We start from the raw sequence: 23913 nt of genomic DNA, 5'->3' as shown, positions 1-23913 counted from the left end.
AGAGACATATGCATATCATCTCCTCCTCGTGCATAATCTTGGACTCTAGCTCTAAGTACTTTTTTGTAATATTAGGTTGTGCATACAAAGAAGATAATTTGTCACGTGCCTGCTTTGCTAGTCATGTTGAGGAAATGTGTGGAGAAATGGAACGCTTAATAGAAAGCACAATCAACGCTTGAGCTTGTGCATCCTTGGCATCCCAATGTGTCTGTGCATGAATAGGCAAAACAACTCTAGCAACAAAACTGTTAGAATTGCACTAACGTCCATAAGAACCTAAGGTTACATCATAACCCCGCATAATGTTCCAAACACCCTTTGCAACAAGGAGTTGTTGCATTATGTATGCCCAAAGTCGGTAGTTCTCCCCATCCATTTTCTCCTCAGAGACAACATATGAAAAACATTGTTGTTAAACATCGTCATTGTTAGCCATGGCCGATAACGGCACTTGATGCAAAAAAAAAACATGTATAGAACTTCACAAAACCAATCTATATGATATAGCACCCCCATAATAGACTACAAAGTGCCTCTTCTGCAAGAATTTGTATTGTCAAGAAACTTGCACGTACTGATAAAATTGTGTGTGCAATGTTGTCAGTAGTGACAAAGAAGGCCAACATGAGCCCGAATCAAAATTATAATGACACCATGCTCAAAATCATCCTCCGAAGGTATGTCACCTCACATACCCTCACCAAAAATCGAGAAAGTGAGCCAAGAGTGGTGGCAACACTGCTGAAGAGGGTGAAGCTTGCTGTGATACCAAGTGTTGAAAATATGGATACAAAATTTCATGAAAAAATGGAGAAGACGAAACAAAATCTCAAGAGCACAACACAGGAAGTAGTATTACTCTCAATATGCTAATAGAAAGATAAGACTTGCACTAGTGTTGGACATATATTCAAGCCACGGGCCAAAAATCTCTAATGAGAGAAAAAGTACCCCTATGTTCCTAAGTGTGTTCTCATACATCACTACCATAATATAATATGCTAACAGAGGTGAATACACTTAGAAGAGAGCTCCAATCATGCTCATAAATTTTCAAACATGTCAATATCTTGCTACCAACTTTTTGGTTGTTTGAAGGAGCTAGTGGCCCATGGGAAAGAGTAACTATTTTTTTGCCTTTGGTAACTATGCCAAATTTGGCATAGTAGCATCATCAAGATTTTGTTGATAACTATGCTTCACATGACCACATCCTAATAGTATCTTTGTAAGCTTTTTGCGTAGGTGTAGGTGCATTTGTTTTGGTGGTTTTTTACATGAATTTTTAGGCATTTTTAGGTCGACAAGTGGAGGCATTGAGAGGGGAGAAAAGCAGAAAGCACTCCCATGTTGACATTATGACAACCAAGACCCTTGTATAACAGTTTGTGCTCCACTGCACATGTTTCCAAGTACTATCTATTACAACATGGTTCCAAATTGGCCACGTGGCAACAATGTTCAAGACAAGTGTCCTAGGGTACAATCGTGCCGCTTGAAAATGAGAAATGCCGGTTAAGAGCAAGAGAAAAAGAAATTATTCCACCTGAAATTAAAGAATAATGTAAAGATTGCGTAAATTAAGTCAAATTTTTAAGGTTTCCTCTTCAAGAGGAATTGTGTATGGTTAGGAGAATGATGTTTCCTGGGCATTGTGTCAATGATAAAGAGCCTCTCAAGACATCATCTATGCATGCCATTTATGGGGAGCTTGTGCAATTTCCTTAAGAGGCACCCTTCACCTCTCTCTCTCTCTCTCTCTCTCTCTCTCTCTCTCTCTCTCTCTCTCGTGCACATGCATAGACATAAACGGACAGCTTGCAAGTTGAGTTTGAGCTCATTTTTTGAGAATTCTCTCACTATAATGGGAAGGACCTCAAACTTCCCAAAAAATCACTCACCATGAATTCATGGCTTAAAAATGGATGGTGTTCTAATCTGCAAAAGGGGGGAAAGCCAATTTGCTATGTACACAATGCCCACGAGAGGATTAAATGGGCAGTAAGTAAGGTTCTGACGTATAGCCCATTAGCAAAGGTATAATGGTATCTATTTGTTCCTTCAATAATTCTTTCTTCAAAACTGTAGGAAATGTGGCAGCACAATTTGCTTTGTACTATGTCCATTTCCTTCTATAGCTTCTTGCTCCTCCAGTTGCATTGTTGATACCTGGCTCTGCTATAGCTCATGCGATCCATGGCTATGTCTTCGATGCGACAGTTTATGCTTTACCTGTCTCAAGGTAGCCTCAACTCTTGCTGTGAAGCCTATCTTGGCCTTCTCCACTGCCTTCTCCCTCTCCTTATTCCACATTTCAGGATCCTCCTTATCTCTCCTCAAATACTTAATCTCTTGGATGATGTGGTGATCCATGGGATGAAACCGCCTTTGGAAGACGGAAAACACGAAGTATGGAAGGATGCAAGCGATCGTTACTACAAATGTGGTGAGCCAGTAGAGAGGTGATGGAGCTAACGCTTCTGACAGGACAAGGTATGCGGTGGAGGAGATGACCGGAGTGACCAGTCCATAGACTGCGAGAAATACATACCAAAGGGCAATGCTGCCCCATATTGTCAAATGTTGGATCCATGTGAAGTGGCTTGTCGCAAGGGCGATTTGGCAATTGACAACCCAAACGATTGCCGTGTACATGGTAGCCCCAAGAACTTCAAACCCTGCCATCTGACCATCCCCTCGAAATGCTTGATGCTGGAATATGGTAATCGTCAAAAAGAACGCTATAATGGAGCTGCACACTCCATTTGCCATCCAGCTCTGAATGCGGGCCCAGCTAAAAAACTCATTCTTAGCACCTTGTTGGTAAATACTCGGGAACTGCAAAAAAGAGTCTCTCAGAAAAGGCTGAAAATTTCATGGCATATTGGGAAAGCACCACACAAAGATAAAAGGAAAAGAGGAAAACACGCACCTTGAGGCAGATACTCGCCGATACATCTTGTTCGAACACACCCAAGGCCAGAACAGGCAATGAAGTAAAAAAAACATTGAAAAGGGCCATAAACCAGTCATTGTAGAGTGTCTGCCCTGAAAAATTGCTGTAAGCTTGGAAGTAAAAGAGCGTCAACCCAAAAGTTATATTCTTGTAAAAGAAATAGCAAACCTGCAAGGGTACAGCAGAAATATTATTATATATCTACCCTTGCAATGTCAGAGAGGTCCATCTCACTAGTTAACACTTGTAATGAAAAGAGTTGCACAATACCATAGTTGCTATCCTTTTGTAACACCAATGACCGTGCACTATCAAAAGGCGTTCCAAGAAGCAAAATTGTGCTATAGAAAAGTCACTTGCCATCACTGCCTGCAGAGGGAAATCTCTCTCTCTCTCTCTCTCTCTCTCTCTCTCTCTCTCTCTCTCTCTCTCTCTCTCTCTCTCTCTCTCTCTCTCTCTCTCTCTCTGCCTCTGCAATAATGGTGGAGCTTTGACCCTTTGCATTACATAAAAATCAACCATTAGTCCATGTACAAGAAATATGGGAACAAACCTAAAAGATGTACAATGAAATCATGGGGAACAAACCACATGGTCCATCTGGGGATAAAGATACTCTAATCAGGTGGTGAAAGGTAGCTATTTAGATAGTGATCAAGTCTACACAAATCTGCCCAAATCTCTCTCTCTCTCTCTCTCTCTCTCTCTCTCTCTCTCTCTCTCATTCATCAAGACGGCCTAGTAGCATAGCATTTTATACATGCCAGAGGTCTGCTTGCAGAGCTTCTCACAAAGGGATCACTGACTTCTTTAGAGCAGGGACTCAGCAGCCAGATGAGCATGCTTCACAGCAGTCTTCAGAGCCCACTTATACCAAATGTATATTAGTGGACAGAGCCATTGAGCTCGGGAGAGCTAGACGCCCACGTCTACAAGGGCGACCACTACATCGACAGAGGCTCCATCAGAGGATCAGGACTATTCTAGCACGATATGGGAGACGGCCAATACGACTATTTACAGAGGCGGACATTGTCGGAGCACTTCAGCAACCGATGCAATATTCTCTCAGACAACACCCGATGCCGGGCATCCTCGGGCATTGATGATGATGATGATGATGATTTTAGTCTTTCACTTCAGTTTACTTCATTTTTATTTTTGTACCCAGACATTGGATTAAACCCACAAGGATTGTATCAATTTTGTCTCATAGGTCATTTTGGCCTTTTGAAGATGTTTAATATAACATCTCATTTCATCTCTCTCTCTCTCTCTCTCTCTCTCTCTCTCTCTCTCTCTCTCTCTCTCTCTCTCTCTCTCTCTCTCTCTCTCTGCGTGCCCTAGCCGCCATGCTCTCTCTACGTGAGTCTCCCCCCGAGCGAAGGGCAGCTCATGTGGGGGGGGGGGGGGGGGGGGGGGGGGGGGGGCGTTAAGCCTCACGCTCGCCTTGCTGTAGTCCTGTCGCCCCAGCTCCTGCTCATCGCGACCCTACTATCGAGCTGTTGTTTGCTCCAGCTCCACTGCTCGTCGTGCCCTATCGTCCCACTGTCCAGAAGTTTGGCCGCCACGCCAACCCTGCCCTACCCCGTCACACCCTCTGCAAAACCTTTCTTTACTACAAAGGTTTAACCTTAGGGTTTTGACAAAGTCTATTGAGGCCACTTTGCCCAGAGCCTGGTCACGCTGCAACACATAAGATGACTACCCCAAAGCTCACTGCGAGGGTCCAGCCAAGTTTTGCGGCAATCGTAGCAGCCCCCAGCAAGCTCACTCAGATTGTACAACTTCAAGCAGCCCTTGATCGGGTTAAGGAGGAGAATCGTGACCTTAAAGCCCGCCTTAGCAAGCTCGAGGCACACTTCGACTCCATGGTCCATTTCACCACCGACAAAGTAAAAGAAGTGGAGGTGAAGGTAAGCCCACTCGACCGCCTTCGCTAAAGTACAAACTTGCGTGACAGTGGAGTTCCGCGAACAAAGACTCCAGGAAAAAATGCCCTCAAGGTTCGCATTGGTGGGCTTCCCTCGCCATGGTGCACCACCGAGGACTCTAACGAGGAAGCAATCACCAAGCTCAATGACGTCCTTCAACCAATCAACATCAAACTTGAAACGGTTTCTTGGATCAACGACACACATAGGCAAGTGCCGCCCGAGCATTGTCTTCTCACTTTCAAGGACAAAGAGGATAAGATGCAGTTACTTCGGCAATCCCGACTCCTCAAAGGAACGAAGGTTTGGATTAGCGAAGAGCTAACGACAAGTCAACTGAAGATAAAAAAGAATGAGCTCAAGAAGATGCACGAAGCTCGCAAGCACGGTAAATGGGCAGTATACCAGGGCGGTAAAGCCATCATCCAAGAGTTCCAAGCCCCTAAAAAGGCTCCACCCAACCCTCCTTAGATACTGTTTCTTTCTTCCTTCTTTTTACCTTGATGATTGGACCCTCAGTCCTTAACTGATATGTGATCGTCCCATAGGTCATATCTGACCTCTATGTACGATAAATCAATCTCTCTCTCTCTCTCTCTCTCTCTCTCTCTCTCTCTCTCTCTCTCTCTCTCTCTCTCTCTCTCTCTCTCCCCATTTAGCTGCTTAGTCCACACCTAGCAGTTTAGGATTCCATAGTATTTTATTTTGTCATTCTGTCATTTTGTTACTCTGACTTTGTATCAAATCCACCACATTGTGGTCTCATAGGTCACTTTGGCCTTTTGAAGACGTTAATATAACATTTCATTTCATCTCTCTCTCTCTCTCTCTCTCTCTCTCTCTCTCTCTCTCTCTCTCTCTCTCTCTCTCTCTCTCTCTCTCTCTCTGTGTGTGTGTGTGTGTGTGTGTGTGTGTGTGTGTGTGTGTGTGTGTGCGCGCGCGCGCGCATGCACACAAGAAAAGTGTCACGTAACACATCCAACCCAATGTGTCCGTGGACAAGCTACAGCACGACAAGGGTTCAGTCAGTCCAGCCAATCTAGATTTAGAAGTGATCTGACACTTTTGTGAGTCTATTCGTAGACCGTGCATGCCCAGTCACTTAGTGTAGATGCATATCCTCTGGTTGCACACAGCATGATCATAAGCATTCCCATCAGAATCCATCAAAATCCTTCAAGGAAATTTTCCAGTGCATTTAGCCTATTTTTGACATTTTTCACTTATTATTTTTAAGTGACTTTTTTTGGAAAGTAGGTAGGGCAAATTGGGTAAGATAATATATAAGCAAACCAAGCTTAGCACTAAATGGCAGAAGAGGCAACAGGAGCCAAGCTCAACAGGCAACTTCTCAAGCAAGAACCTTGGTGGTCTCCCCTCCAAGCAAGGACTCAACACCTAGCGTTTTTCTCATTAGGCATCATCGCCATAGATCTACAGCACCTTGGCGTTTTTCATCAAGGTGGTCATCGTCATACTCCCCAGCACTTGGCGCTTCCAGAACTCCCTCATCAGCACACTTCAGGCCTAGCGTTTTTGATCCTTGCCATCGCCAGCAGATTCCCAAGCCTAGCGTTTTCACTGCCATTTTCAACAAACAAAGACAATCAGTTTCAGCCCAAAAGAACCATCAGATTTCAGCCCAAGTACCCGCAGATTTTAAGCCATAAAGACCAGCCAGGGCAGGGCAGCGTTTTCCATAGCGTTTTCAGCCGCAGCAGAAATCGGCCATTAGCGTTTTTGGACAGCAGTAGAAGAACAACAGATTTCAGCCACAGCGTCGGTGTCGCCATCCCCGTCGTCGACACCGACATAGCCTAGACTTGCATCAGTCACATGCATTCAGTTTGTACCAGTTTGTGCAATCAATAGTAGACCACTCTCGCCGACGAGAGTGGGGCCTTCGGAGGAGGGTTTTACAACGTCTCTGGTGTCGTATTTCTCTTATCTCTCTATCTCTCAATCTCATACACTTTCACGCACAATGTCCATTCACTTTGTTCGTAGCCATTGCACTCTCTCATTAAGAACGGAAGGCTCTCCCTTCCATAAGAACAAAAAGGAACCTTGAGCACAGTTCGGAGCACTCATCTTGAGCAAAGTTCAAACATTTAATCCGCTGCACTTTACATTGGTATCAGAGCTTTGGCAGTGTTCTGTATCACTCAAGGAAAGAACCACAAGAATCACGAGAATTTTTTTTTGCTTGTTGAGGTCGCACGAACCCAAGTTCGCTTGGGCGTGTCGATTCCTAATCGTGTTTTGAAGAGTGACAGGAACCCCAAGAAAGAAAGGCTTGTCCAGCCTCCCCTTGTGCCTCTTTTCATTCATTGAGAGCGGACTGTGCACTTAGCGGCAGGCCAATCGACGTGAGGAGGGAAAAAGCAACCTTGGTGTGAGCGCAAGGCCTCCAAGGGGTGCGCCCGCGGAAAAGAGCAAAACTCGGGTAAAGAGAAGATCCTTCTCTAGCACAGATTGCAAGCGAAAGAAGAACCTCAAGAACTCAAGAACCTCAAGACCCACAAGAACCTCAAGACCTCAAGAACCCCAAGAACCAAGACCCCCAAGAACCCAAGTTCCTTGTGAACTTAAGAACCCAAGACTTTAGTGGATGGTCATCACTGTACTTACATATGAATCGGTGATTTTTGGTGCCCTATTTGTAGAAACTTGAGAGTATGAATTAAATTAGGGTCACGGATAGTTCAGCCAAGGAATTGAAGCCCTTTGATTCAAGCAATAACCTTTGATCTCTTGAGGCAGCCCACCACAATAATTTTCCAACAGCTCTTCCAAAGTAACTAGCCAAAGAGAAGCTACACGAAGATAAAAATTTAAAAACTTGTGATCATAATCTTTAAGTGTATCTTCCTCTTCACATAGCAATGGGTTCCATGCTGAGAGGGCATCTTCATCAAAAGATGGTTTCAAGATGCAAAAAGTTGCTTGAATTCACCCCATGTTTTGGGAACTTGGCCTTGCAACAGAAGTGTTGACCACCACTGCTACATACCCCTGCAAGAAACACGTAGCCTTCCTAACATTGGAGGCTTCTGTGAGATTTCCCCAAGGAGAAAACTCTGACAAACTTTGTATGAAGGCAAAGGCCTTCTATTCATCCTTGGAACCATGAAAAGTAACAAACTTGAGACTTTGGCCTCCCCCCTTGTTGTCTTTCTGGAGAGCCCATGATGTAAATTGTACCAACAGGTTGTCTGCTTCTACCTCTCTCTCATCTTTACTGTCAAGAGACTCTTCATGTCCATCTTCATTACTATCTTCGACCTCGACCTCCAATTCCTCATACTTCTCCTCCTGGTCATTGTTGCCACTCTTGCGACTTCAGCAAAGCCTCTTCAACCTTGGCACAAGCAATCTCCGGATCCTATATAAAACGATCTGTTTGAAGAATCTTGTCCTTGGTGCATAAAATAGGTCGAACTTTTTTCCACCCTTGACAATCTCAAATGATGCCTTCCCATCAAAGTGTGCACAGTGTTAATATAAGCAAATTCCATCAATGGTAAATACTTATCCCGCTTAGACTTCTTCTCAAAAATATTATATATAGCACTTCAACAAGTTTGACACCACTATGTTGATTATCTTTGATTGTCCATCGGTCTATGGATGAAATGAAGACGAGGATTTGAGCATAGTATCCACATTCTCACACATTGCTCTCCAAAACAAACTGGTAAATCAGGGGGTCTCTATATGAGACGATACATTTAAGCATTCCATACAATCGAAAGATGTGTGAGACAAATAGATTTGCCAAATGATCGGCCTTCACTGTCTTTTTCACTCGTACAAAATGAGCCTCTTTGCTGAATCTATCCACTATAGTCGAAATACCATCATGCCTACTTCAAGTCTTGACAAGATAAAAAAATGGAGTCCATCATTGCTACGCTCTCCCATGGTTGATCTCAAATCGGTAAAGGCTGTAGATGTCCTGTCACTTTGTACCTATCATACTTCGCTTTTGGACATACCAACCAAGTACGCACAAACTCATCCACATTCTTCTTGAGCTATGGCCAATTAAAGTATCTTTCAACACCCTTAAGTGTTGCCTTGTCACGTGCACATCTAGCCCTATGTGCATGTAGAAAAGTTGTAACTCCTACTTCTAGGGTTTAGGACATATACCTAGATGAATCCAGGATAAGCCTAGATTCACCCTTGAAGGAAAGTGCAAGGTATAGACCCATGGTAGTCACCCACAAGACAATATAACCATCAGCTCCATCATGCATAGTATTGACTGAATACCACGACATCCCCACTAACATCGTCAGTGCCCAATAGTGGGTGTAGAACTAGGTACTAACATATGCTCCCCAACACAACACACAACACACACCACACGCACACACACACATGAGCATACATCAACACAAAGTTCAACGTGCTGAGTTTCTATCATGACTCCGGAGATCAAGGGCAGACTCAACCATAATGAAGCCTAGCACTAAAAGAAGCATTAAATCGGAAAAATTAGCACAAAAATGAGGTAGCTGATAGGGCATACGCACCACAAAAGATGGAAAGAATTAGCACAATATCATCTGGTCGTAACTCGGACGAAAACTTCACAATGTGAAGTCTGCATGTCCGCAATTCGACTAAAAAATATACCTAGATAAAAGTTGTAACTCCTCCTTCTAGGGTTTAGGACAGCCTAAGAAGTGTTCTGGCAACCTTGTCAGCCTCTGAGATGACCTGCATGCCCAGGCATTTTAAGTAGGATGCATACCCTCTGATTGCATAGGAACATCTGCTGATGTCTGCTAGGTTAGGCACTAGGGAGTGTTTCAATTTAGGGACTTTAATCATTAGAATGAGCCTAGGTAGTTTTAGAACATGTGAAGCACCTGTTATTGATAAAAGTGACTTTTATTAATAAGTGACCAGCATATTAGAAGTCGTGGGGTCTTATTCCTACTGCTCGACCTCCCTTGCCAAACCTATACAAGCAACCCTGGGGTTCACCCCTTGAATCATCAGTTCAATACCCCTCATGGGCAGCCAGTACCCATAGCACCCTCAAGCATCAGCACCCTCCAGTGTTTTACCTTCATTAGCGTTTTCCTCCATCTGCGATACCTTCAGCCCTCTAGCAGTGTTTCACCATTCAGCCGCAACATGTAGTGTTAGAAGATCAGCCTGGAGATTGCAGATCTATGCCAGACTCCCTAGTGTTTTCAGATTTCAGCCTGTAGCCTCACAGTAAGCCTCACAAGTCGTGGGGTCTTATTCCTGCTGCTCGACCTCCCTTGCCAAACCTATACAAGCAACCTTGGGGTTCACCCCTTGAATCATCAGTTCAATACCCCTCATGGGCAGCCAGTACCCATAGCACCCTCAAGCATCAGCACCCTCCAGAGTTTTACCTTCATTAGCGTTTTGCATCTGCGATTTCAGCCCTCTAGTGTTTCCATCTCCAGCAGCAAATCAACCCTCAGCCTAGCATTTTTGAAGCAGATCAGCACCAACATCTTTTCAGCCATAAACACCAGCGTTTTCAGCCATAAGCCACAGCGCAGTTCATTAACCTTCGGCATCAGCCGCAACATATAGCGTTAGAAGATCAGCCTTATTCCTACTGCTCAACCTCCCTTGCCAAACCTATACAAGCAACCCTAGGGTTCACCCCTTGAATCATCAGTTCAATACCCCTCATGGGCAGCCAGTACCCATAGCACCCTCGCACCCTCCAGAGTTTTACCTTCATTAGCGTTTTCCATCTGTGATTTCAGCCCTCTAGTGTTTCCATCTCCAGCAGCAAATCAAACCTCACCTAGCATTTTTGAAGCAGATCAGCACCAACATCTTTTCAGCCATAAACTGTCACAAGACGGGCACCACGTGCCAATAGAAAAGAGCAGACTGAACAGACATTTAGCACTTCAATAAAAACAGTACTGAGAGAGAGAGAGAGAGAGAGAGAGAGAGAGAGAGAGAGAGACGACACACGACACGGAGTGGCGGAATTCCACCCCAGAGAGTATTGGCCCCAAACCTTGGCGCCCTTTCGGTATTTCTTTATATTGCATCAACACAGTACAAGCCGGTACTCCAGACTCTACACCTTCTCCAGGAAGCATGCCAGAGAATGAGCCCTAACCTCATATTTAAAGGCCCTTGGCCTAAAAAGCAATTACAGTGAAAAACCTTCAAACTCAAAAGCATCTGGTCCAAAAGCAAAGCCAAAAAGCTGCCAGCGTAATTTACGGAAATCCGTACAACCTGCCACGTCATCAACCAACGCAAAACGCGGAATTCCGTACAGCTTGCCACGTCATCCTGCCAACGCAATTTTCGGAAATCTGCCACGTCATCAGTTTTTGTGTGTGCGCGGGTCCTGCTTTATTTTAATCCTTTATGTCACTTGGGGCCCCATCGGTATCAAACCAACGCAAAACGCGGAATTCCGTACAGCTTGCCACGTCATCCTGCCAACGCAATTTTCGGAAATCTGCCACGTCATCAGTTTTTGTGTGTGCGCGGGTCCTGCTTTATTTTAATCCTTTATGTCACTTGGGGCCCCATCGGACGGGGTCCCCGTAAGTTGGTAGGACTTCTTCTTCTGTTACTTGTTCTCTTAGGGTTTAGGCCCCTTGGCCAGCATCTGTAAGTTGGCCCCCTTCTTCAGGGCTTTGACACGTCAGCAGTTTGTTACATACACACCAGCCTTTTCAGTCATAAGCCACAGCGCAACCAGCCCATTAACCTTCGGCATCAGCCGCAACATATAGCGTTAGAAGATCAGCCTAGAGATTGCAGATCTATGCCAGACTCCCTAGTGTGTTCAGATTTCAGCCTGTAGCCTCATAGTAAGCCTCACAAGTCATGGGGTCTTATTCCTACTACTCGACCTCCCTTGCCAAACCTATACAAGCAACCCTGGGGTTCACCCCTTGAATCATCAGTTCAATACCCCTCATGGGCCCAGCATCTCAGCATCTAGAACCATTGTATCAACATTTGTGCAATCTAAAGCAAATACCACTCTAGCAGTAGAGTGAGGGGCCCTTGGAGAAGGGTTTGGGACTCCATCTGGTGGTAGTCTTCTTTCTCTCACTCATAGAACCTTCACTCATAGTTCCATTCTCTCTGTCTCTCTATATTCTTTGTTCATCTCTATTAAAGTAAAAGGGACTTTGTGTACGTGCGGAGCACTCATCTTGAGCTATCACCATCAACTCTTCCGATGCACCCAACATGCCTCTCTGCCCAACAAAAGGAGAATTGTGACACTCCGTCAACACCTTCGACCTCAGACCACAAGTCACACACAACAAAAACCCTTCTTTGAGAGACTGCCCTAATACTGTCTTTCGCATCAAAAACCCTTCCTTGAGAGAGTCTCTTGAAACTGCCTACCTACTTTGTACCCTGTTGAAGATTTCACCAAAATCCAGGTTTGTAGCATACTGCTCTTGCATCGCGATTTACATCAAAATCCTAACATTGAACCGAAGTGACAGCGGATGCTTGTGGCATGCGAGACAACACATTGGCCACTACATTCTTCTTTCTATTTAAATATATTATTTAAAAATCAATTTTGACGAGAGCTTATGCAGCCTTGGGAGGTTTGGAGAAGATATGTTCAGAGGCTCAGTTTCAAGAACCTCGAACAAAGCTATGGCTTTTTGACACTCTAGTGGCTTCAGCTATGCTCTATGGGGTTCAAATTTGGGGGCCCTCAGTGGACCACCAGGGCACATCTGGTAGCACAGATGGATGGACTCTGGAGATGTAAGGAGAAGATGGATGGAGATGTATGGAGAAGCCTCTAGTCTCTATGATCTCTCGGATGACTCGGGCTAAGGCCTCAGAGCCACATGAGATTATTCGGGCTGAGCTAGCTGCCCCTCCTCTCGTAGTTGAGGCCCTTACTAAATCAGTCTCCTTCATGCATAATTTATGGGACCTCCTACAGATAGATATGCTCGGCTAGCACTTGAGTCATCCCGACAGCTAGCGCTACAAGGGGACAGCATGTTGGTATGGGCAGATGACATCATGGTTTCAGTCATACGACTTCAGCATGGATAGACTGCCTCCATTCCAGTACTCCTTGGATGCACCCTCCCTTTCTCTCACACAGATGGAGACCACAAGACTTATACGCCAGGATTTGATTCAGCTAGATACCAGAAGCACATGGATACAGCCGGTACAAGAGTTGGGCACGAAGATGGCTTTCTATAGAGAGCATCTCCTCCAACTAACAGAGGATGGATATGTGATCAGATTGGCCTATGTGGACACTCATTTATCCTATGGGATACGATGTGCTATTGGTCAGATGCGCACATCAACGCATCAGCTAGAGATTGAGACTGGCAGATTTAGGAGAGTACCAACAAAAGCCAGGATATGCCAGTTATGTCATATAGAGCCGGAGACAGAGTTACATCACATTTGTCATTGTCCGGTATACTACGAGATATGAGGCCGCTTCCACTGTGTATTCAGAAAGGGCTTTGGACCGTTGGCTAGAGTCATGAGATATCAGGATCAGAGATGCCTAGGGTTGTTTTTGCTAGAGCTACACAGACATAGGGAAAGTCTCTCGAGGAGACCAGGTAGTGGGAGACATTCATAGAGGGAGATCACTGACTTCTTTACAGTAGGGACTCAGCAGCCGGATGAGCATGCTTCGCAGCAGACTTCAGAGCCCACTTCTACCAAAGGTATTTTAGTGGACAGAGCCATTGAGCTCGAGAGAGCTAGACGCCCACATCTCTGGGGACGCCCACGACATCGACGGAGGCTCCACCAGAGAATCAGGACTATTTTAGCACGACATGGGAGACGCCGAGTACGGTTATTTTCAGAGGCCGACATTGACGAAGCTCTTCAGCGACCGATGCAATACTTTCTCATACAACGCCCGATGCCGGGCATCCTCGGGCATGGATGATGATTTTCAAGCTGACGATTTGAGTCTTAGTTTTAGTCTTTCACTTTACTTCATTTTATTTGTGTACCCAGACATTGGATTAGATCCACAAGGATTGTATCAATTTGGTCTCATAGGTCATTTTGGCCTTTTGAAGACGTTTCATATAACATTTCATTCCATTTCTCTCTCTCTCTCTCTCTCTCTCTCTCTCTCTCTCTCTCTCTCTCTCTCTCTCTCTCTCTCTCTCTCTCTCTCTCTCTCTCACATAACAGGTCTTGAGTTCAACTCTCCTCATCGGATAGATCTTTAAGGTCTCTTGGGATAGTTTCCTACGAAGTTAAAATACTCTTCTAGGGTGTGTGTGTGTGGGGGGGGGGGGGGGGGGTGGTGTGCATGCGCTAATAAAAAGAGGAAACCGGTATCACCTTTCTATCACCCAAGTGTGGTAGATTGGTTATGCCATTTCCCTCTTGAATAACAGGTCTTGAGTTCGTGGCTAGATCTTTAAGGTCTCTTGGGATAGTTTCCTACGACGTTAAAACTCTCTTCTCTCTCTCTCTCTCTCTCTCTCTCTCTCTCTCTCTCTCTCTCTCTCTCTCTCTCTCTCTCTCTCTCTCATGATGATGATGATGATCATGTAGGTTAGGCTTACACACCTACCACTCTAGGGTACCCTCATTTATTTTTGTTTTTATATTCCCCAAACATTGTACTAGAGTCACACATGGATGTAGCCTTTTTGGTCTCATAGGTCATTTTGGCCTTTTGAAGACCTTAATATAACATTTCATTCATCTCTCACCTAAGCCCCAGTTTGTAGTAGTTGTATTTTTGTTTTAGTTCTTTTTTGATTCCGGACATGGTATCAGATTCACTATGTTGTGACAGCTTGGTCTCATACGTTATTTTGGCCTTTTGAAGACGTTAATATATCATTTCATTTCATCTCTCTCTCTCTCTCTCTCTCTCTCTCTCTCTCTCTCTCTCTCTCTCTCTCTCTCTCTAACAAACTTGGACACCCCAAGTCAAGATTCTACCGCGACACCGCAGAGATTCGTTTTAAAACAGTCCACAAAAAACGACACTGCCCGGCGTAGGGGCGGTCAGGTGTGTGTGTCCGGGGGCCTGTCACGTCACCAATTTGTGACAATGTGTGTGTGTGTGTGCCCGCGCGCGTGTGTGCGTGCCTTAGCCCTAGCCTTTGCCTTCGTCTTCATTTTCTGTGTTTCCCTGGTCTCCCTGAGGCGAGGGGCGGCTCTAAGGGAGGCGTTATAGTCCAGCCCAGCCCTCGCCACGCCATGCCTTAGCGGCCTACGCCTGCCCACAAAACCAGTTCCATTTGCTGCTCAGCCCTCGCCACGCCATGCCTTAGCGGCCTACGCCTGCCCACAAAACAAGCTTTTGTTGCTGCTTGTTTCGGACTACTGCTTAGTGTTTGCTGGCCAAGCTTCAGTTCTTGGCCATCCCCAAGCGGCCAGTCCCTCATTAAAAGTGACTCTCAAAGGCGGGCCTGATTTCCTCCACAAGAATGAACACCCTGAAGATCCCTGCAAGGACTTGGCTGAGCTTTGCTGCAGTCGTAGCACCACCAAGCAAGCTTGGTCGGATCAAACAACTCCAAGCAGCCCTTGATCAGGTTATGAAGGAAAACATTGAGCTTAAAGCTCGCCTTAGCGCGCTCGAGGCACGTTTTGACTCCCATGACCGATCTAGCCACCAATAAGGTAAAGGAAGTCGAAGCTACCGTCATCTAAGTTCACTCAGCAACCATCGCTAGGGTGCAAACTTGCGTGACAACGGAGTTCCACAAGCAACGATAACCCACTCAAGGTCCGCATTGGTGGGTTTGCCTCACCATGGTGCACCACCGAGGACACTCCCAAAGAAGCAATTACCAAGCTCAGTGACATCATTCAACCAGTCAACATAAAGACGGACGTCGTCTCCTGATCAACGACACATAGACACGTGCCATCTAAGCACCGCGTACTTACTTTCAAGGACAAGGAAGAGCGGATCAAATTGTTACGCCAATCACATCTCCTCAAGGGAACAAATATCTGGAGCACTGAGGAGCTTACTCCAAATCAACTCAAGCTTAAAAAAAGTGAACTCAAGAAGATGCACGAAGCCCGCAAGCAAGGTAAATGGGCGATCTACCGTGGAGGCAAAGCCATTATTCAGGAGTTTCGAACTCCTAGAGCGGCTCCCCCTCCCACTTGATTCCCATTAGGTTTTGTTTTCTTTTCTTTACCCTGTCTACAGACCCTCAGTCCTTAATTGATATGTATCTCATTGCCACCAATTGGTAAAAACCATTGTATTGCTTTTGTATCCGGTCCCCTTGGTCATATCTGACCTCCGGGGACGATAATCCAATCTCTCTCTCTCTCTCTCTCTCTCTCTCTCTCTCTCTCTCTCTCTCTCTCTCTCTCTCTCTGAAAAGAGGGGCTTTGACCCCTTTGTATTACATTAAATCGACCATAGGTCCATATACAAGAAATACGGGAAAAACCCTAACAAATATACAATGAGATCATGGGGAAAAATCCCGTAACAAACCACAGGATCCATATGGGGATAAGATACTCTAATCAAGTGGTGAAGTGTAGCTATCTCGTAATCAACTCTACACGAATCTACCCATAGCTCTGTCACCTCGGACGAAGTAGTGAAAACCACAAAGTCCAGTGTATCAGATTGATATAAAGCTCTGCTATAAAAACCTCATGTAGTAGCTCACAAAAGCTGAGGGACTGTGAAACCCCTAGGCCGTGCCTCCAAAATCATCCGCATCCAAACATTTCCTAATGATGTACCCCAAAAAAGGCAGCAGATCTACAGCACAACCAAACTGTATGAGAGGCAAGGGGGACCCACTCACTGTCCACCTCAAAAGCCAAGGGACGGTACCAAGATGCATATCTCTCTGACCGAACCAACTTCCCTACAGCCTCTCTAAACTGAGTCTCAAACAAATCTACAAGTTGTCTAATCTCCATAAAGTAATTGGCTTCAACATTGTTTGCTCTCGTATGGTATCATAGGCAGCCTCCCTCGTGCAAAAGGAGTCCCCGTGTAAAACCTGCACTCTAAATCTAAGAGCTCTCTCTGGACCAAGGAAAATGTGGCGTGTTGCTGACAGCAGGAAAAGCATGTCGACACATAGTGGCCCACTCCTCAAAGAAACATCTGAAGATCTCCATGGACCAACCACAAAGAACTTAGTTGGCAAGATCTTCAAAAGCAGGACATCTCTTGGAGATGAGAAGCCTGCTGAATAATCAAAATCATCTGCAAAATGCGAGGACTCACTCTCCTGCTCTCCCTGAACAATGCCTACTGTGAGGGGCACCTACAACTGAACCTCTAGAGGATCCAAAGTCTGCTGAACTGCCCTATCCTGGGGCAGCTCAAGCTGCTTCTGAACTGCCATCAACTCTTGATCCTCCTCAATCTCTCTGTCCGACTGCCTTGGTGCCTCCTCTCGGTCCTAGTCTGGTAACTCCCTCTGGAGGTGTGTCTGGGGGCTGCTATGCCTCTGCCAACCTCTATCTCACTACCCTTCTATAGACAAGGATAGGTTGTGTCTATACCTGTCTCTGTGTCTGCTCAACATTGTGTTGTTGTTGAGCACTCTACTGCTGCTGACTCTACACGGGGTCCTGTGGCTGTGCAAAGCTCTGTGGTGTCTGTTGTGGCTGTGAGGGTTGTCTCCTCCTCCAACCAGTTTGTCTCTGTTGTAGCCCTCTAGGGCAGTTTCTCACTAAGTGCCCCATCTTATGGCCTCTTAAGACATTGGTTCGGTCTACCCGTGACCACAATCCTTTGCGAGTGCAACACCCCTTTCCACTCAAAAGTGATGGTATTTGGAAGATTGTGGAAGAGGTAGTAGCCACCTTTATAGATGGCACAGATGTCTGCAGCCGCACTGAAGGAATAAAAACCCAAAGACAAACCCATCTGCCTCAACATGTCTTGCAACCAAAACTGGGCAAGCAGCTCTGGGAAAGATATTTTCATTGGATCCTTCGGAACCTAACATCTGTCTTCAAAAGCGGCTAGTGTGAAATCCTCATACTACGTCTGTCTCCAAAGCCAAGAGGAGTGCGGCTGGCGACTTGAGAGGCAAGTTGTGAAAATACCAATGAGACCAATGAGAGTGCCTCTGCCTAGCAAGATGATGTCCTCCACTTTGCCTTCATCTGAACCAGCTAGAGTGCACCAGAGCCACTCTCAGATGTTGACTCAGGCGTAGGAGCATCCCACTAAGCAACCGATGGCCCTCTTTGAGAGAGGATATTAATCCAGTCACCAATCTTCCGCTGAAGATCTTCAGGAATAACCATTGAAGGTGCCATAAGACTTGAAAGTTGAGAGGGAGCCGATGTGGATAAGCGTTTGGCCAGAGCCTTAACTCACCTCTCAGCCCTTGGTGAATGAAGGATAGTGGGGGAATGTTGAAGCAGGTTGTGATGGAACAGGGTAAGGAAGAAGGGACAGGTCGGGGGCTGACGCAATGGGCAGGTGAGTGGCGGGCAGGGCAGGGCAAGGGTGTGCTGGGGGTTACAAACCAGATAGGGCAGGTGGCTAGGGTTTTGAAACGGGCAAAACAGCGCAGGGAGATGGCGGTGTGGGGCGTCGCAAGGTAAGGTAAGGCTTGGAGAGGTAGAGCATGTGGCGCGAGGGCAAGGCGGGTGGAAGAGCAGCAGCGCGAAGGCAGCTTAGGGCACGCGATGGCAGGACACGGCAGTGCGACGGCACGACAGGGCTGCCAGCGTGAGGAGGGCAGCGCCAGCAGGTTAGGGTTAGGGGGTTTTGAAGCAGGAGGCTAGGTTTCGCGAGCAAGGCCTCTCTCTCTCTCTCTCTCTCTCTCTCTCTCTCTCTCTCTCTCTCTCTCTCTAATTAAAAATAAAAAATAATCTTATTATTTAAAGTAAACATCTCATGGGCACATCCTCAAGATAAATGTACAAAGCTGATCACCACACAGGTGTGATCTTAATGTGCCCATATAATATACAATAATGGACAAAGAGTATTTCTTTGTTTACAAAATGAGTCTCTCAGATCTTCTTACATGTACATTTTTCCATGATCCAAGAGGGGGAAGGCTCTCCTAATATTGTGTCATGAGAACAGCAAGAGGAATATCATCTTTATTTGAATTGCATGAAGGAACAATAGCAACCCCAGGAACCCTATCGGGCTCACGAGAAGCAGTCGGTAACTCTACTAAAGAAGAGCAAACCTAGAGAGGCCGATCCTATGGAAGATCCCTACGTCTGTAAACCTCTCTAACTCGAGGAGCCTGTCTGCGTTTGCTGCCTTCTCCTCCTCTTCTCTTTTCTTTGAGTGTTGTGGGTCCTTGAGGATGCTCAGGTCAGCCTGCCTAAAGGAGTTGTACAAGTCAAAATGTATGTACAACGACTCCCAGCTCAGGGTGGTCTGTCGGAGTCATGGAGGACAGGTGGATATTTTATTGGATATGTTGCCAGATACTATACATGCTTTTCATGTGTATGCTGTGTGGTATTTTATATAGGCACCTCAATGGTATTTGGGCAACATATCGAGGGGTGAGACTCAAAAGCATGTATAGAATCTGGCAACATATCCAATGTGCCCTGTCGGTGGTCCAGATCTGTCAATAGGAAAACGGGATCCTCTCCTTCTCTCCCACTAGCTGTGTCTATGTGCGTGTGTCACTTCTACACAAGCACATTTGATTGAGTTTGAGCCCAAATGCCTGTTTCAGAAAATTGACATCATGCTTGGAAAGTCATAAGCACATAATGAAACTCTAGCTGCAGAGCACATTATTGAGACAAGTGTAACATCTGGTAAGCAAATTGTTTGAATGTCTACAGTCAGCCATTACTATTTTCAAACACTGAGAGGGGAGAATTGCTGTTACGTGGGACGGCCCCTGAGACGTGGCGAGCATGGTGAGGGCTTCCAGGTGCCTGTGTGAGCTGTGCACGGTGTCTCCCAAGCGGGCATGCTGGTTCCAGGTGGAATAGTGCAGAGCATTCCAAAATGTGCAGTCTGAAACCTGCCTAAATGCACATATACAACCTCCACAAGTGGACCCATGGTTTGCCATTGGTTACATCTGAAAAAATGTCAAAACGCTACCTGCATGCCTTCAACTCCACTAATACCAACACCGATGTCCGCCTCTTGAATCATGCCAACATCATTTGCACCATCTCCCACAGCCAACGTAGTCTTTCCTTTCCCTTCTTTCACCAACCTTGTAACCTATCAAAATAAGTAACACCACAGGTAGCAGGTCAACTTCAAGGCGAGCAATCTCTACAAATCTCAATTCACCCGGAAAAAGACTAGTAGAAAGAAAGAGCCCACACCAGAGCCTTTTGTTTGGGTGAAACGCGACAGCAAATCACTGATGCGCATTGAATAGCCAACTCCAGAAACTTGCCTTTGATGTCATTCTCCAAAGCATGTCCAAGCGCCTTGCCATCAATAATTAGCGCATAGACACCATCAAACCGCCCGTCCATAGTCACTTCTTGTTGCGCCCGAGCAAGCTGGTTCCGGATAGAATCCTTAGAAACCTTGCAAAAGACGAACAGATTGATGTCAAACTTCACAAGCATAGTTTGTGCAGTTATCCATACCACCTGCTAAGTTAAGCTAGCCCAAATGATATGTTGCAGCTAAATTCAGATCCTTACTTTAAGCAGAGCCTCCTTGTCATGTAACTCTTCAGCTGCCCTGACTTCTGAATTATCCAAAGAGATAACAAGTTGTTTCATATCTTGTCTGAGCAGACTGCAAGCAAAACTGCAGCAAAGCAACAGAATTCGCATAGCTAATTTAAATAGAACAGCCCGTACATGTTAAATGTGCAAAAAAAATTAACATACCCAATATTGATGGCAGTCTCCATCTTGTCACCAGTCAGCACCCAAATCTTTAGACCAGCCAAAGCCAGTTTGTCTATACACTCTGGTACCTGCCAGAAGTTCATGAGCAAACATGTTAACCCTATGTGTAGAAGCTGTGAATAATACAAAGGTTATGGCATGCACTAACCCCCTTTTGTAACTTGTCCTCCACGGCGGTTGCTCCCACAAGAATCAATTCTCGTTCAATAATCTCAGCCGCCTCATCCAATTTGAGATCTCTATCTGGACCAATGGTTGTTTTAGCTTTCATGAACAAGTCATTCCATTCTGCATAGGCTGCTTCCTCCAACTTCCGATACGCCAAAGCCAACGTTCTCAGACCTGCATCCCCATATTCAGCAAGATGAACTTTTGTTGTTTCCTCATACTCCCTGCCAGCTTTACACAGCCGTTCAAAGATCACACTGCGCAGCATCCAGTTTATGTCTTGTCACTTTAAACATGACAAAATTAGCATGTAATAAAGCGGATTTTCACCTACAAAGTGTGCAATCTGTACCTATCGGCTCCCTTACAGAACACAAATATTTGATTATCCTCGTCCCGAACAACAACAGACATCCGCTTCCGTGTACTGTTGAATTCCAGCAAATTGAGCAGCTTGTACTCTCTACAATCCATAAAGCAAACATAAATGAAGGAGTGGAACCCACAAGGACAATAAGGTCAAAATTTCTCTACATATATTCCTACCGCTCCACCATTGCACCAGTTGCATCTGACATTTCCCTCAAATAAACACTTGTTTGGGTCCGTTTATAAAATTCAAACCCAAACTCTCTAGCGGCAACAACAAAGGATCCCTCATCAGGAGACTCTGCTTCATACTGAACACCACCATTATCATCTTCCTCAGGTATAGCTGTTTGGCAAACAGCTAATATGCGAAAAAACATCTGAACGACATCTGATTGTGATTGGGACATCCAATTGCCATTCATAAGCCGCTCATCTTTGAAATTAAACCCCTTAACATGAGGCTTCTCCACCATTTCCACACCTTCACCCAACAAAAGTGCGTCTGTTGTTTTAGCAAAAATATTTTCAATCTCCGCGACATTTTTCTGCAATCTTTTTGCTGTGGCTCTCTCGACCTCAGTTACCCCATGCCCGTAAGAGACTCCTGCTATTGAGCACTTTAAAAACTCCATCTGATTACAGGTGAGTGTCCCAGTCTTGTCAGAGAGGATAGTATCAACCTGACCAAGCTCCTCATTGAGATTTGATGTGCGAGCATGAGCCGGTCTGTTAAGTTCTTCATAGTACATATGAAGGTCTTGATTAATGAGCATAGCCTGCAGCACTTTTACTATTTCAATCGAGACATAAAGAGAGATCGGTATAAGGTATCCATACAAAATGAGAGCTGTCATGAACTGCAAAAATATAGCAAGGTATATTCGATCTGGATCAAAATAGCTTGAGGGTTCATCAGGACGCAAGTACCACCAGTCCTTCATGTGAACTTTAGTGCGTATGCCAAATACAATGGACCCAATAAAAGAAATGATGACTAATACACCAAAAAGGAAGTAGATGATTTTATCCATCTTTCTTTCGATTCTACTTCTCTTTGAAGGTGGATCTGTTGCATTTTGCATGACCTTTGTATCATGCCCACTGAAAATTACAACCCCATAAATGTACTGAGTGTTGCGAAGTTTGGAGTCTCTTAGTAATACCTGCTGAGGCCCCAATGAATGTACTGAACTATCATACTCCAAATTACCTACAAAGCTGTACAAGTTAGCATTTGGATCTTCACAACGAATCTGCCCCTTGAAATATTCAAACTCTTCATCCCCATCTAAATTCAAGGTGGCTTCATCAGTCTTCTTGAGCTTCAAATTTGTCTCCCCATCCAAATTCATTGTTTCCACATAACAAACTCCATCTGGATAACTAGATGAGAGGAGGAGGAGATCTGCAGGAAAAAACTCATCTTTCTGTACACGCACAACATCCCCTACTCGAACATTCTGCCAATCCCTATCTTCAAACTTGCCATTACCAATGTGGACTTTTACCTTGCGAGAATTGACCTCTCTATCCTGGAGGCAGTAAATTGTCAGCAATGTGAAAAGTAGCTCTTTGTATATGAAACAACAAGTGTACAATGTGCACCTGCAAAAAGCGGCGCCAATCTTCGATTGCCTCCTTCAACATACTCATCCCCACCACAAACACAAGAGGTGCAATCAAAGAGCCTGGTGTGAAGGGTGTCAGACTAGGGGTGAGAGAGAGTCCCGCTGTAAACAAGAAATATAAATTTGCCACTCTACGAAACTGCTCGAAGAGTGCTTTGGGCAAAAAAGTAACAATGTTGTACTTTGTTGTGGAGACATAGTTGGAGCGATATTTGAAAGGCTTCAATCGGTGTCGCTCTGGTTCATTGCAGAAAACAACACGTGAAAAGCCCGGTCCACCCAAGGGAGGGAGGATGTCCCCTTCATCCACTGTAGGTCGAACGCATGAGTATGAATAAAGTTTGCTAAGCCTGATTTTTCTCTTCTTCTTCTCCTTCACTTTGTGGCGCTCGCGTGCACCCATTTTCAACAATCAGCTTGCTTCCTAGCTGGGTGTTCAAAAGGGAGCTGCAAAACGAGCGTAGTAGCACATACAGCTTCTTACAAAAAGTCAGTACATGCAGAGATCGTCAGCTGCTTGATCTACATTGACGAGAAATGTGGCTAATTGCAGATAAAGGAGGTGAGATGAATCAATTAGGGAGCAGATAGCAGAGAAGGGCAGATGAGCTTCAACTGAACTGGAGAAATGAATCAAATGGGGGATATGCTAATAGAATCAAATGAGGGATAAACTAGAAGGAGGGGGTGAGGAGTGAAGAAGTGGTGTAAAAGAAATGTACCTGAGATATAGAGAACGTAATGCGAGTGCACGATGCAGACAGGTCAACCCACTAGCTGACCCGTCTCTGCAAAATGCACTCTCTCAATCTCTCCTCCCTCGCGCTTCTCTTCTGTTTGCCCATGAAAGTCTCAGCGGACTTCCTGGCGCCAGTGAGTATGGCGAGATCGTCAAATCTGATGAAGGCGAGCTTTTTGCACTGCAGGCCTTCTTTAAATTTCTTATAAAGAAAATGAGCTATGAACTACTTCTTAACGCGCAAAGCCGACTCTCTTGTCCTTGGGAGTGGAAAAC

The 23913-nt window shown here is 45.3% G+C and overlaps 1 protein-coding gene across 3 annotated transcripts; it reads right to left on the bottom strand.

Moving 5' to 3' along the window:
* Positions 1-1819: 1819 nt before the first annotated feature.
* Positions 1820-23829, bottom strand: LOC147465941 (putative phospholipid-transporting ATPase 4). Of its 3 annotated transcripts, none has more exons than XM_086522850.1 (12): positions 23621-23829; positions 22876-23345; positions 21445-22802; positions 21251-21361; positions 20879-21155; positions 20710-20798; positions 20518-20626; positions 20188-20397; positions 19955-20080; positions 3230-3328; positions 2936-3127; positions 1820-2841 (listed from the first exon to the last, which is right to left on the bottom strand). In XM_086522850.1, exons 2-12 carry the CDS (start codon positions 23299-23301, stop codon positions 2182-2184), a joined length of 3657 nt encoding a protein of 1218 aa, XP_086378976.1. In that variant the 5' UTR covers positions 23302-23345; positions 23621-23829; the 3' UTR covers positions 1820-2181. The 3 variants fall into 3 exon arrangements, with proteins under 3 accessions (XP_086378976.1, XP_086378983.1, XP_086378990.1); XM_086522857.1 differs by lacking the exon at positions 23621-23829 and having other exon boundaries at positions 22876-23000; positions 23081-23234; XM_086522864.1 differs by lacking the exons at positions 1820-2841; positions 2936-3127; positions 3230-3328 and adding an exon at positions 13990-19565 and having other exon boundaries at positions 22876-23829.
* Positions 23830-23913: the final 84 nt, after the last annotated feature.

The sequence above is a fragment of the Adiantum capillus-veneris genome, chromosome 1, assembly GCF_014529385.1.
Source record: "Adiantum capillus-veneris isolate H3 chromosome 1, ASM1452938v2, whole genome shotgun sequence".
Lineage (NCBI taxonomy): Eukaryota > Viridiplantae > Streptophyta > Polypodiopsida > Polypodiales > Pteridaceae > Adiantum > Adiantum capillus-veneris.
Note: the sequence above shows the minus strand (reverse complement) of the source record. Positions and strands in the feature narration are given on the sequence as shown.